This window comes from Leguminivora glycinivorella, chromosome 6 (genome assembly GCF_023078275.1).
Source record: "Leguminivora glycinivorella isolate SPB_JAAS2020 chromosome 6, LegGlyc_1.1, whole genome shotgun sequence".
Lineage (NCBI taxonomy): Eukaryota > Metazoa > Arthropoda > Insecta > Lepidoptera > Tortricidae > Leguminivora > Leguminivora glycinivorella.
Genome location: NC_062976.1, coordinates 12,411,751 through 12,425,549, shown reverse-complemented (window position 1 = coordinate 12,425,549; position 13,799 = coordinate 12,411,751). Strand labels below are relative to the sequence as shown.

The following is a 13,799-nucleotide window of genomic DNA, read 5'->3' as shown; positions in this document are numbered from 1 at the left end:
AGTCATGTACGGATACGGATTAGAATGTTTACATTCAACTATATTTTTTTAGAACATTGGTTATACAAAATGCTCACAATTTTGATAAAGCTCAAAACTACGTCATGTCGGGGAGTTGATAAAAACAAGCTTGTCTCCAATGTGCAAAAGCGTAAGAGGATATTTCGGGAACGAGCTTATTAGCGTATCCTGTGAAAAGGTCGCTAAACAAAACAACAACTACCTACTTTGTTTTGCCATATTTGCCTTCTTAGAAACAAGCATTTTATGGTTGTAATTTACAGTCTCATATAGAAATACATAGCCTACATTACTCGCCCATTGAAATCCGCTTGATAACTTTTAAGCACATGACGAAGGGCACTAGGACACAGCATGAATGTCACTTTAGTACGATAGTATTTATCTAAAGGGACCATTTCAGTTCGGTAGAAATCTCTACTCTTTTAATATTCCTTTTATCTTTCGTACCAATTTTAACACAGATTTTGCAATTTCGAGATCCCCAAAACTTGTAACTGGTGTTGGCTCGTGCCACGAGCCTCGTGGCATCGAGATGAGTCTCGCGGCGCGGGCCGCGGGCGGAGGGGCTCGCGGGATGTGCGAATGGCCGTTATCTTCTGGGACACAGCAATGATTGTTTATCCAGCCCGTTCCTTGAATTGCAACTAATGACTCATTCGTTCCATAACCGTCCACCACCATTAAGCTGATATCAATTATTTCACGTTTTGCAATTGCATAATGTCGCCTTTTTGTATTTGTCTCTGTTCATGCGTGACTTTGATTCATTGACAAAGGAACCTCTTGATAGATACTCGTGTATACTATGTATAGGTTTTCCTTATACTAACACAGAAAGGCTTTTTAGGGGTTCACTTAGTTTATAGGTTCACCAGAAAAAATGTTTTGGTATAATATAAATTCAAGAGTTGTCTTTAATTAGATAATTGATTATAAATGAAAATAAAGGCATTCGATTTGAAAATAAGGCATGAAACTGTTCAAGTTTCAGTCCCGCTCTGCAACTATAAGGCCACCGTTTTATATGGAATTTAACAGATGACAGCCCACTAACCCTTTTTTTTTTTTTTTTTTTTTTTTTTTTTTTTTTTTTTTTTTTTTTTTCGGAGGGGAAAAATGCTGTTACGCATACCACTCGGGTACGGGGATGAACCCGAGTGGTTATGTGGGACTCCTTTACCCAAGTTTACCCACTAAACAACCCCCCCGTCTTACACCTCAGTGCTGTATTGGAGGACATGGGAAATACAGCTGTACGCTACCATGCCCCCCAGCAAACGGCTGTTAAGCCCCGACATAAGATATATAGATTATCCGCCAGTAAAGGGGCATCGAAGAATACCCTCACCACGAGAACCAGCCCACTAACCCTGAGTTAAGTGGTTGGTGCAAGTGGGCCTAAGGGTTTAACGATACGGAGTTGTGACATCCTTTTACATTTGCCTAAATCTAAGATTCCACATTAATCAGATATGTTTTTTTATTATGAGGTATTTTTAGGTACGTTTAACTGAAGTAGGTAGTTAACGAACTTGGTAAGAATTACGAATTGTCTAATGATCTATTGAGGGTCTAATATTTATAGTAGATGGCAAAAATAGACATTTCTGAAACTATGTCACTCGTTGCAATTACTAATCAAAAGTGCATAAAACTATGTAAGTACTAAGGAACGTATTGCGTCATGCAAATTTAAACGCAAGTGTTTGATGACAGACGCAAATTGATATTGTTATAACGCTTTAATAGGTAGTGATGTCTTAAATGTCATTCTACCTATTGGCGATGATCTGATGATAGGTATACCTCGTGCGTGTCATTCACGAAGACGCGTGCCTTGGCTCGTATTGTCATTACATTGAAGGATAGATTTGTCAAATTCAATCGTCATAGTGAATGGCACGATCTATATTATTTGTAAGTACCTATGGACCAGAAACAGAATTGACACCTTGCAGGCAAGCATGGTTGCGCGATAAATGATAAAAACATCAGGCCGTCCCTATCACACTTATAAATAGTGTACTATTTTTATATGTATATATTTGGGATCAGTCTTGCATAGATCATAAGTAGATCTAAGTCTTGCACTATGGTTATGTACTAGACGAGACGATGATAACTGTCTTAATACCGCCTAGACTAAACAGGCCAGCAAATTGAAATGATTTATTCATGTTAAATGACAAAAGCTAGCTTATTCATGACATCATTCAGTGTCCTTGCTGTAAAATCCATCTCAAGCCAACGCATTTAGAATGGTAAAGCAATTGAACTCAAAAACAAGCTAACTAAATTACGTAAGTAATTACGTAGGAACTTTAAATGATATATGACACTTTTATTGACTAAGGCCAAACTGCACCTAATAAGGCCAAACTGCACCTAATAAGGCCAAACTGCACCTAATAAGGCCAAACTGCACCTAATAAGGCCAAACTGCACCTAATAAGGCCAAACAATTGTCATGATGTGACTGATTGAAAGTAAATATTACACTTTTGACTAGTAAATATTACAGGTCTGAATAGAATTATTATTATGATTTAACCCTTAAATGCATGGTGATGTATATATGCATCATATATTTATTTGATGGCCCGTGGTTCGATATGCAGCTATCCAAAATCACATTTATTGCTTAATTATTATTCATTGTTTATTATTATTTAATAAACAATTAAATAATATAATGATTTACTATTTATTATTTAAGAATTAAGATGAAATGGCGGAAAAGTGTGAAAAAACAGGACGATGGCGATTTTTAGTATGTGATTTACGCTGATTCTTTCGGAGTTAGTAATTAGTTTATGTTTATAGTATTTTATGCAACAGGCGTTTAAAGGAGGTCAAAAAAGACGAGTGGCGTGAGTAACAATTTGAGGCGAAGCCGAAAATTGTTATTGAGACGCCACGAGTATTTTTTGACTCAGTTAAACACCGTTGCATACAATACTTTTTCTACGACCATGCACTTAGTTTTTAATAGTTTTCTTAAATAAATTTCGTGAAATTCATTCTGTTTCCTGTATTTTGACTCAAAGGTTTGCACTGTCAGCTCGGCTGCGCAAAGCCTTCCCGCGCACGCCCGCAGTGTCGTTATAAGGCGTTGCCATGGTTACAGAGCCAAACAATGCGTTTTCAGTTTTTTCGATACTGCGCGCATGCGCGGAAAGCCGGCGGACGCTGGCTTTGGGGAATAGACCTTTATGTAGGGTTTTAAAGATCTGTGCACGACCCTGTAAATGACGAATAACAGTTCGGGAGTAGAAAAAACATTTTATCATAGAGGTTCCATAAATAGTGTACCTTTTTAATAGTAGTCATTTTTTTTAAATAAAAACTTACCAATTACGATATATTTATATAAATAAGATTTGGCCTATTTAACTTCTAACACTGATTTAGTATAAAAATCGATCTTAAATATTTATTATTTTTCCCAGAGTCAGAAAACCATTGCCTATCACATATATTAATATTAGAAATTGGTTATCATCAATGCCAGACCGTTTCCGCCGGCCATAACTTTTGCCAGACGCGACAAAGTTGGCAAAAAACGACTCTAACTTACCTCATTTTCTCAAGCCTGATTTTGATATATGATACGCAGGGACCTATAACTAGACCGTTTGTAAGCAGCCAGACCAATCGGATGGACCCAACCATCCGCCAGACCGACTTAAAGTTTCGATATGAGCATTAGTAGAATTGAAATATTCCGGGTCTATAAAAGCTAAAAACTTGAATTTTCTACATTAAGCTACGTGTATATTGTATACTTGACGTAATAAGCGACTTTCAAAAATTTTACTTCTAAGGAAATAAAAAAATGAAAGTTTATATGTGGTGCAAGATTAATTTTAAGCTATGAATTTTATTTACACTGCCTAAGTACATGTGTATTTTATTATAAATATAACTTTTACCAGACGCGACAAAGTTGTCAAAAAACGACTCTAACTTACCTCATTTTCTCAAGCCTGATTTTGGTGTATGATACGCAGGGACCTGTAACCAGACCGTTTGTAAGCAGCCAGACCAATCGGATGGACCCAACCATCCGCCAGACCGACTTAAAGTTTCGATATGAGCATTAGTAGAATTGAAATATTCTGGGTCTATAAAAGCTAAAAACTTGAATTTTCTACATTAAGCTACGTGTATATTGTCTACTTGACGTAATAAGCGATTTTAAAAAATTTTACTTCTAAGGAAATAAAAAAATGAAAGTTTATATGTGGTGCAAGATTAATTTTAAGCTATGAATTTTATTTACACTGCGTATGTACATGTGTATTTTATTATAAATATAACTTTTACCAGACGCGACAAAGTTGGCAAAAAACGATTCTAACTTACCTCATTTTCTCAAGCCTGATTTTGATATATGATACGCAGGGACCTGTAACTAGACCATTTGTAAGCAGCCAGACCAATCGGATGGACCCAACCATCCGCCAGACCGACTTAAAGTTTCGATATGAGCATTAGTAGAATTGAAATATTCCGGGTCTATAAAAGCTAAAAACTTGAATTTTCCACATTAAGCTACGTGTATATTGTATACTTGACGTAATAAGCGACTTTCAAAAATTTTACTTCTAAGGAAATAAAAAAATGAAAGTTTATATGTGGTGCAAGATTAATTTTAAACTATGAATTTTATTTACACTGCGTAAGTACATGTGTATTTTATTATAAATTTAAAGAAGAAAAGTAAATTAAACTTTTTTTTCGGTCGTCGAACAAGGTGGTTTAAAGTTAGTTTTAAGATCGATCCTTTTTAATTTGTGGGCGAGGGACCGCACACTATGTATAAAGGCACTATGTGTATGTTGCATATAATGTCAAATCCCTCGCATACTACAAAAGTTATTTAAGCATTTATATAAGTTCAGTTAAAATGAGGTGGAAAGTATAAGTGTATATGTTGTGTACACACGTAAAGTATTCTAAACTTTTTATAACGGCATACATGTATTTGAAGAATGCCAAAAATTTATTCGTGTCTGAAAATTCAGCATCTCCGACATGGGTTATAAGTGTTATAACGGGGTTGATGATGTTCGTATTGAGTACAAATGTTTAAACTTCCTAAACTTGTAATTCTAAAGTTCGTCACTTAGGTATGTTACCATGTTTTGTAGGAGAAAGGAAATTCGTTTAGTTATATACCGTTGTAACATTGATTGTTTACTTCGTTGAATTGAATATTTAATTTATAATGCACTGCACCAATTTGTTTTTTCCTTGTTTACGTTATTTATAATATAAAATTCAATTCGTTATTCAAGTTTTTAGCTTTTATAGACCCGGAATATTTCAATTCTACTAATGCTCATATCGAAACTTTAAGTCGGTCTGGCGGATGGTTGGGTCCATCCGATTGGTCTGGCTGCTTACAAATGGTCTAGTTACAGGTCCCTGCGTATCATATATCAAAATCAGGCTTGAGAAAATGAGGTAAGTTAGAGTCGTTTTTTGCCAACTTTGTCGCGTCTGGTAAAAGTTATATTTATAATAAAATACACATGTACTTACGCAGTGTAAATAAAATTCATAGCTTAAAATTAATCTTGCACCACATATAAACTTTCATTTTTTTATTTCCTTAGAAGTAAAATTTTTGAAAGTCGCTTATTACGTCAAGTATACAATATACACGTAGCTTAATGTAGAAAATTCAAGTTTTTAGCTTTTGATAGACCCAGAATATTTCAATTCTACTAATGCTCATATCGAAACTTTAAGTCGGTCTGGCGGATGGTTGGGTCCATCCGATTGGTCTGGCTGCTTACAAACGGTCTGGTTACAGGTCCCTGCGTATCATATACCAAAATCAGGCTTGAGAAAATGAGGTAAGTTAGAGTCGTTTTTTGCCAACTTTGTCGCGTCTGGTAAAAGTTATATTTATAATAAAATACACATGTACTTACGCAGTGTAAATAAAATTCATAGCTTAAAATTAATCTTGCACCACATATAAACTTTCATTTTTTTATTTCCTTAGAAGTAAAATTTTTGAAAGTCGCTTATTACGTCAAGTATACAATATACACGTAGCTTAATGTAGAAAATTCAAGTTTTTAGCTTTTATAGACCCGGAATATTTCAATTCTACTAATGCTCATATCGAAACTTTAAGTCGGTCTGGCGGATGGTTGGGTCCATCCGATTGGTCTGGCTGCTTACAAACGGTCTCGTTACAGGTCCCTGCGTATCATATATCAAAATCAGGCTTGAGAAAATGAGGTAAGTTAGAGTCGTTTTTTGCCAACTTTGTCGCGTCTGGTAAAAGTTATATTTATAATAAAATACACATGTACTTACGCAGTGTAAATAAAATTCATAGCTTAAAATTAATCTTGTACCACATATAAACTTTCATATTTTTATTTCCTTAGAAGTAAAATTTTTGAAAATCGCTTATTACGTCAAGTATACAATATACACGTAGCTTAATGTAGAAAATTCAAGTTTTTAGCTTTTATAGACCCGGAATATTTCAATTCTACTAATGCTCATATCGAAACTTTAAGTCGGTCTGGCGGATGGTTGGGTCCATCCGATTGGTCTGGCTGCTTACAAACGGTCTAGTTACAGGTCCCTGCGTATCATATATCAAAATCAGGCTTGAGAAAATGAGGTAAGTTAGAGTCGTTTTTTGCCAACTTTGTCGCGTCTGGTAAAAGTTATATTTATAATAAAATACACATGTACTTACGCAGTGTAAATAAAATTCATAGCTTAAAATTAATCTTGCACCACATATAAACTTTCATTTTTTTATTTCCTTAGAAGTAAAATTTTTGAAAGTCGCTTATTACGTCAAGTATACAATATACACGTAGCTTAATGTAGAAAATTCAAGTTTTTAGCTTTTATAACCCGGAATATTTCAATTCTACTAATGCTCATATCGAAACTTTAAGTCGGTCTGGCGGATGGTTGGGTCCATCCGATTGGTCTGGCTGCTTATAATATCTCGTTAAAAGAAAAATTCATGCATTTAAGGGTTAAGTAGTTCATTTAGTGATCGGGTCTAATGCGACTTCATACCTTTAGTCGAATCTTAAGGGTTGTCGTGAATGTCGTGTTGGAGAAGCCTGTCGCTTGCACTCGGAAAAATGCACCAGAATTGTTACCGAGTGGAACTCGCGAATAATTAGACAAATAGAAATGAAGATGGACGAGAAGACTCTACGTTCTTTTCCCTGAACAGTGGCATTAGTGGGAACTTAGTTTTCACAAGACGACGTTTCAACTGGGTCGTACCAGCTGTGGCCACGAACGTGTGTATGAAAGTAAATCGCGGTAGACCCTATCACTAAATATGGTAAAAAAACGCAAGCTTCAAGTACCTATATTCATTATATGTATTTTTTTACTTTTCAGGCAGTATGCAATCAGACAGCTTGCCCGATCGACTGTTCTGGGATCAAAGGGGAACTAGGAGAGCCTGGCCCGCCAGGTCCCCCGGGCTCCCAGGGGAACTACGGTGAGGACGGCCCCGAGGGCCGGCAAGGGCCCATTGGAGAAATAGGCGACAGAGGAGAACCAGGAGACATAGGAGACAAGGGAGAGCGGGTGCGTATTCAAGAATTAGACATAGAGAGTTATAAATTAAAATGAAACAGTTTCTAAGGGTCTCCCCAAACATATCGACGCGGAATCGGCTTTCGCCGACCAATAATCGTTAAGTATGGACGTATTGAACATATGTACGGATGCGTTCAGCGACGACGACACGAAAGCGTCTTCATACTAACGAACGATTTTTACTCGGCTAGAGTCGATTCTGCATCGTCGATAGGTTTGGGGAAACCCTTACTGGCGTATTACTTCACATAAATTAAACGACATATCAGTAATACTACTGCAAGAATTTTAGACTTACTCCTCTGCCAAAAACCATGCAAAATATGCAAAAAAAAATTACACAGACATAGACGTATAAATGGATCACATGGGTTTTTTTTTTCATTTTAAAAATACAATATATACACCGTGTTTTTATTGAATTCCGTTAACTTTAAGGGAAGGTTCTTTAGATCAAATACAATTAATTTCTCTAAGAAACTATAGCGTCTTAACTCTTACGGTTATCGAGTTATTAAAAAAATAAAGATAATTGCTGATCAAGCGATCACGCGTGTGACAGCCTTTACCAATTTCTAATGTTATTTGTTTTGACATGTGCCGTCAATCACTTGACACTAACTTGGATGTTATTCTTAAGGGTCTCTCACACTAATAGATCCATTTATTATGTATGAAAATGATGAAAATAAAATTTTTGCGAATTTAACTAAAAGTGATATACTGGGTAGTTCCATAATGAACGTGTCGAATTTAACGGAAAACAAAAAAAACAGGGTGTAATGTTACATGCAATATAATGACGCAGGAATATTTTAATACGAAACACGAATTATATTATAACATATCAGTTGTACTCATATGTTATAATTTTGTTCTAAATAAGGCAAGAACCAATATTTTGATGTTTTTGTATTTCAGGGTTCAGATGGGCCATACGGACCAATGGGATTCCCTGGAAATGAGGTAAGTAAATTTCTGGGTCCTCTACTGACGACTTCATCGGAATAATTAAACGACTATTTCCTCTCTGGTTTTTGAAGATAGAGCAAATATTTTTTCAACACAGATTGTTATTATTTTTATCTGTGTCGGACCGTTTTGATTTTTTTGATATTCTGCTTTTTAAATATTCTAGAGCCAATCAAACATTTTCAAAAACGGCCTTTTTCATTGTAACGCAAAGGTGTGATACTCAAGATTGGTAACAATTAACCAAAAAAGCTAAACGGTCCGGCATAGATTATTTCATTGTTATTCAGATTTTCAAATTTCGTTCCGATTGATTAAGTTTTGAAGGAGGAAAGAATCGAAAGCGGAACTTCGAATTTAAAGATTTTTTTGAAATATATTTTGACTGAGTTGTTCTTAATGGACAATTTTTTTTCGATAAATCAGTTAATAACACTTGTATATTTAACTAAAATTCCCAAGTTGAAAGGGGGGCTCCTTTCCATTTTAGCATTTTCGCTACCGTATCTTCTTAATATGTATAAAGAATAAGCTTGTAATGAGTTGTAACTAAATATTAAACTAGCCAAAGTTGCTTTAAGATCCAATGTTATAATATTTCGCAATTATTTTCGTTTAGGGAGCACAAGGACCAATTGGTGTTCAAGGCCTCCCAGGTTTGGATGGTTGCAGTGGTTTCGACGGAACTCCTGGACCTCCGGGGCCCATTGGATTCCCTGGAGATAGAGGTCAACCTGGGCCTCTAGGAGAAAAGGGTCCGCGAGGTATGGCTGGAGACGGAGGGGCCAACTCGCGAGGCACGAAAGGAGACAGAGGCGAGAAGGGATTCCCTGGTTCATTCGGGTTACAAGGACCTAGAGGCTATGCAGGCGAAGCAGGCGCGGCCGGTGAAGATGGTGAAGAGGTAATACATACAACTTTTGCTAACTTATTTATAAAAAATGAGTATTTATATTGCAACAATTTACTCATATCACGTAGCTAATTATGTTCAATAAGTTCGCTATCTTTGTACCGATTCTGATATTGTAAAAAAATAACGTCAACGTTACGTTTGAAGACGTAATCGGGCCATTTTTTTCAAAGTTGTCCACCCCACTTTTTTGTAACATAGGTATTTTTTCCGCGACTCATACTCAGAATCGCGAGGTCTTTCGATCCTGATAGGAGAAAAAAAATGTCCCAAGATTTCCATACATTTTTCAGACCTTCCATTGCGTTACCGCTATACAAAATGTATGAAAAAACGGTAACGGAATGGGAAAAAACCTTGGGACACTTTTTTTCTCCTATTAGGATTGAAAGAGCTCGCGATTCTGAGTGGAAACCATATAAAAAAATCCAAATCCTAAAAAAAATGGGGTGGACAACTTTGAAAAAAAAATGGCCAAATACCTAAGGTTTCGCCCGGAACAAATAAATAAATATAATAGATTTAATTTACATAACGACGTTTCTAAATCTAGTGTCTACATTTAGGGCCCACCGGGACCTCGAGGAAACCCCGGTAGCTGGGGAGCACCTGGTGAAGACACAGTAGGTCCTAAAGGTGACAGAGGTGACATTGGTCTCGATGGCGAGCCCGGGTCGAAAGGAACCGTTATATACATAGACGAAGCGCGACAGAACGTTACCATCATATCCAAGGGATTTAAAGGCTACAGAGGAGAAAGAGGTGACAGGGGAGATAAAGGTGGACAGGGGGAACCTGGAGCGAGAGGATTAAACGTAAGTTTGTTATTCATGTTATTCTCGAAAGGTACTTCATTAATGTAACAGAAAGTTGTTCTGGCATGAAAAATTTTGCACTCGTAAAATAAAGAATAAAAACCTAAACAAACAGGTAAAATGTAATATTATTCTACCATATAAAGAGTCGGTTTTTATTCAGGGACCTTATGGTATACGCGGACCACAAGGCTACAAAGGCGAGGAAGGTGAAGAAGGGCCTAGAGGAAAACCTGGTCATCGTGGCGCACCAGGTCCAGATGGCCTAAAAGGAGACAAAGGTGCTCCCGGATATGCAGGCCAAGATGGAAATGACGGGCTACCTGGAGAAACCGGAGAAGACGGGAGACCGGGAGTCCCAGGAGAACAAGGATTCCAAGGACCTAAAGGAGTGTTCGATGAATCTTTTAGCGAGCCATTAAAAAGGGGCGCACCGGGTCCGCAGGGCCCTCAGGGTGAGCCTGGATCTATGGGATACCCCGGATTAGACGGCGAACCTGGTCCTCCTGGTATTGTGGGACCGACAGGGCCACCGGGGCCTCCAGGTTTCCCTGGTCGTGACGGTAACGCCGGAATATCGCCTAAAGGTGAAACGGGCAGCAGTGGCTTCCCGGGCGCGCAAGGACCGCGAGGCTTACCTGGTAACCCTGGCCGACAAGGATCTTCCGGACCTAAGGGTTTTGCAGGCAATACAGTAAAGGGAGAACCCGGTGAAATTGGCGCGGCGGGTTTAGATGGATTGCCTGGCCTTAGAGGAGATATTGGTGACACCGGATTTAGAGGACCGCCTGGTTATCCCGGAACAGGAGTATACGGAGCTGGGCCACCTGGAGAAGACGGAAGACCTGGCCGACCCGGAGATGTGGGTGACTCTGGAGATCCTGGCACACCAGGATATTATGGAGCTAAAGGACAACGTGGTGATGACTGTCCATTTTGCCAATCAGGTAATTAAATTTCATAGCCAAATTCTAAAGCAATTGTAAGTAAGTACTAGAATTCAAATTACTGTAAGTCTAATTCAATTCGAGAAAAGTGACAATCATACAGTTACAGTACAGACATACACTCTACGTAAATTAACAAATAATATTTAAGATACTTTAAGGTTTTGTATTTCTTTAATCTTTTCATGTAACACTATTATAGCGGTAGTAAAATATATTTCTTAGCACGGTCATTATCTTTATATTAGGGGCACCTGGACCGCACGGCGCCCGAGGAGAACCAGGCAACCGCGGGCCAGACGGTCTACGAGGCCCTGAAGGCTTACCCGGGCCCCGAGGAATAATGGGCGACAAGGGAACTGACGGATTGCCCGGACTCAAGGGCAGCAAAGGAGCTGACGGACCACCTGGTGCCCGAGGACGGAAAGGTTTTGCCGGAGAGCCTGGTGTACTTCAAAGGGAATCTTTTGCTCTCACTAAAGCCGACGTCGGTCCTCCGGGTGACCCAGGTACAATCCGAATAATCCTTATTGTTTCGTTTTACCAAACAAGTTATTTGAATGGTTGGTTGCTTATTATATCCTGAACTTGTTGTAAGTTAAGACATTTAAAAAAGTTTAATATTGTAGGCTACATCGGCGCACCTGGCCTTCCTGGTGATCAGGGTATGCCTGGGTTCCCGGGACTCCCGGGACCAATAGGCATGAAAGGTCAATCTGGTGATATGGGTCGACCTGGTCTGCGAGGGCGAGACGGTCTAAATGGCAGTGATGGCTTGCCTGGACGGCGTGGTATGGATGCAAACGCATACTACATTCATTTTCTTCGAGGAGAAAAAGGAGAACCAGGCCTCAAGTAATTTATTTTGCTTTTATGTATTATGAAAAAAAGAGTACAGATTAAATTTGATTATCGGTACCTACGATACGAATAGTACATACAATACAACAATACAATACAAATACTTACTCTTTATTGCACACCTCAATACACGAAACAACATAACAATTATAAACAACAACTTAAGAGGTAAAACAAGAGGCGGTCTTATCGCTAAAGAGCGATCTCTTCCAGACAACTTAGGTAGTGGAGAATAATAAATTTAACCTTGTAAGTAGGTGTACTAAATGTAGAACAAACTATACTACGCAAAACAATATACTACACACATAAAAATAAAATACAATACATAAACATACAAATACATACATATAACATATTACATGCCAGCTATAGGGGACATAAGTCTATACATATTAATACATTTTGATTTTATTATCTACTGTCATCGTGGAAAATAAAGAAAATATAAAATAAAGCACCTACTATTATACTTTGACTATTCCAGAGGTATACCTGGTTTGCCAGGAGACGACGGCCCTGTCGGAGAAACAGGAGAAGCGATTGGGAATGAATTTAATGTCAAAGGGGAGAAAGGTTTCACGGGACCACCAGGATATCCAGGTATGAACCTGGAAAGTGACAGTTTATCCAGCTTTCATTTCATTATCACACCGTGTCTCAACATTTATTTATATGCAGGAATATGACATCAATGCCATGCCACCAATTATTAATGTAATAGCTTTACAATCTAGTATTTTTGCGACAAATACATTCATACAATTTACATTTTTTGTTGGCGTTTAGGAGAACCTGGACGAAAAGGAGAACGAGGCACAACGGGTTTGGACGGCTATCCTGGAGATAAGGGCGACCAAGGTTTTACTGGAATTAGCCAACGCGGTGAAAAGGGCATAAAAGGAATAGCAGGAGAAAAGGGCGACTGGGGTCTTTACGGAGAACCCGGCCTTACAGGACAACAAGGAGAACCAGGATTCCCCGGAATCCCTGGACTTAAAGGATTCCGCGGTGACGTGGGACCCCCAATCATACCTGGTGAGCCTGGACTGCCAGGCAAACGAGGCTTCCTGGGTGATCAAGGAGAACCTGGTTATATGGGGATTCCTGGTCGTCCTGGTCAAATGGGGACGAAAGGAGAACACGGATTACCTGGAGAGCCAGGTCCAAGAGGATCAATGGGATTCCAAGTAAGTGTTACATTTCGTTATTAGTGCGGGAAGTATGTATACCTATATAAATTTACGAATTGTTCTGTGATTGTAATTATAATATGTAAGATTGACCTGTAATTGATATTATTAATAAATATGAGTATGAGTATGAGTATGTGTATAACCGTGAAAATGAGTATAGTACATTATCTTTACAAGATGTATGTAAGTAGTAAGTATAAAAGAGAATATCGCCATAAATTGTGTAATGTGTTGTTAACTTGTTATATTATTATGTCAAACGGCTTGGGCAGCGTTTTCGATTTAAGCAGCAGATTTGTTACCGATTTAATTAGCAAATAACCAACCAACCGACAATTTTTTTCACAAATTAAGTCAGCCCAGGCACCTTCTTTAAAAGTCACTATATACTAGTATTTAGTTGAAAACCGCATGAAAAGTCTGTTCAGTTCTTATTGAGTTTATAAAACAGTCATAGGTTTTATAG

At 38.0% G+C, this 13,799-nt stretch overlaps 1 protein-coding gene across 1 annotated transcript in view; it reads left to right on the top strand.

Annotated features, from left to right (window-relative positions):
• Nucleotides 1–13,799, top strand: part of LOC125227334 (collagen alpha-1(IV) chain-like) — a 36,220-nt gene that overhangs the window by 18,247 nt on the left and 4,174 nt on the right. Inside the window, exons 2-10 of the mRNA XM_048131625.1 lie at nucleotides 7,426–7,617; nucleotides 8,551–8,595; nucleotides 9,221–9,505; nucleotides 10,081–10,329; nucleotides 10,493–11,276; nucleotides 11,525–11,785; nucleotides 11,906–12,131; nucleotides 12,625–12,740; nucleotides 12,927–13,327. Coding sequence (XP_047987582.1) covers nucleotides 7,426–7,617; nucleotides 8,551–8,595; nucleotides 9,221–9,505; nucleotides 10,081–10,329; nucleotides 10,493–11,276; nucleotides 11,525–11,785; nucleotides 11,906–12,131; nucleotides 12,625–12,740; nucleotides 12,927–13,327 — 2,559 coding nt within the window. The remainder of the gene's footprint in view (nucleotides 1–7,425; nucleotides 7,618–8,550; nucleotides 8,596–9,220; nucleotides 9,506–10,080; nucleotides 10,330–10,492; nucleotides 11,277–11,524; nucleotides 11,786–11,905; nucleotides 12,132–12,624; nucleotides 12,741–12,926; nucleotides 13,328–13,799) is intronic.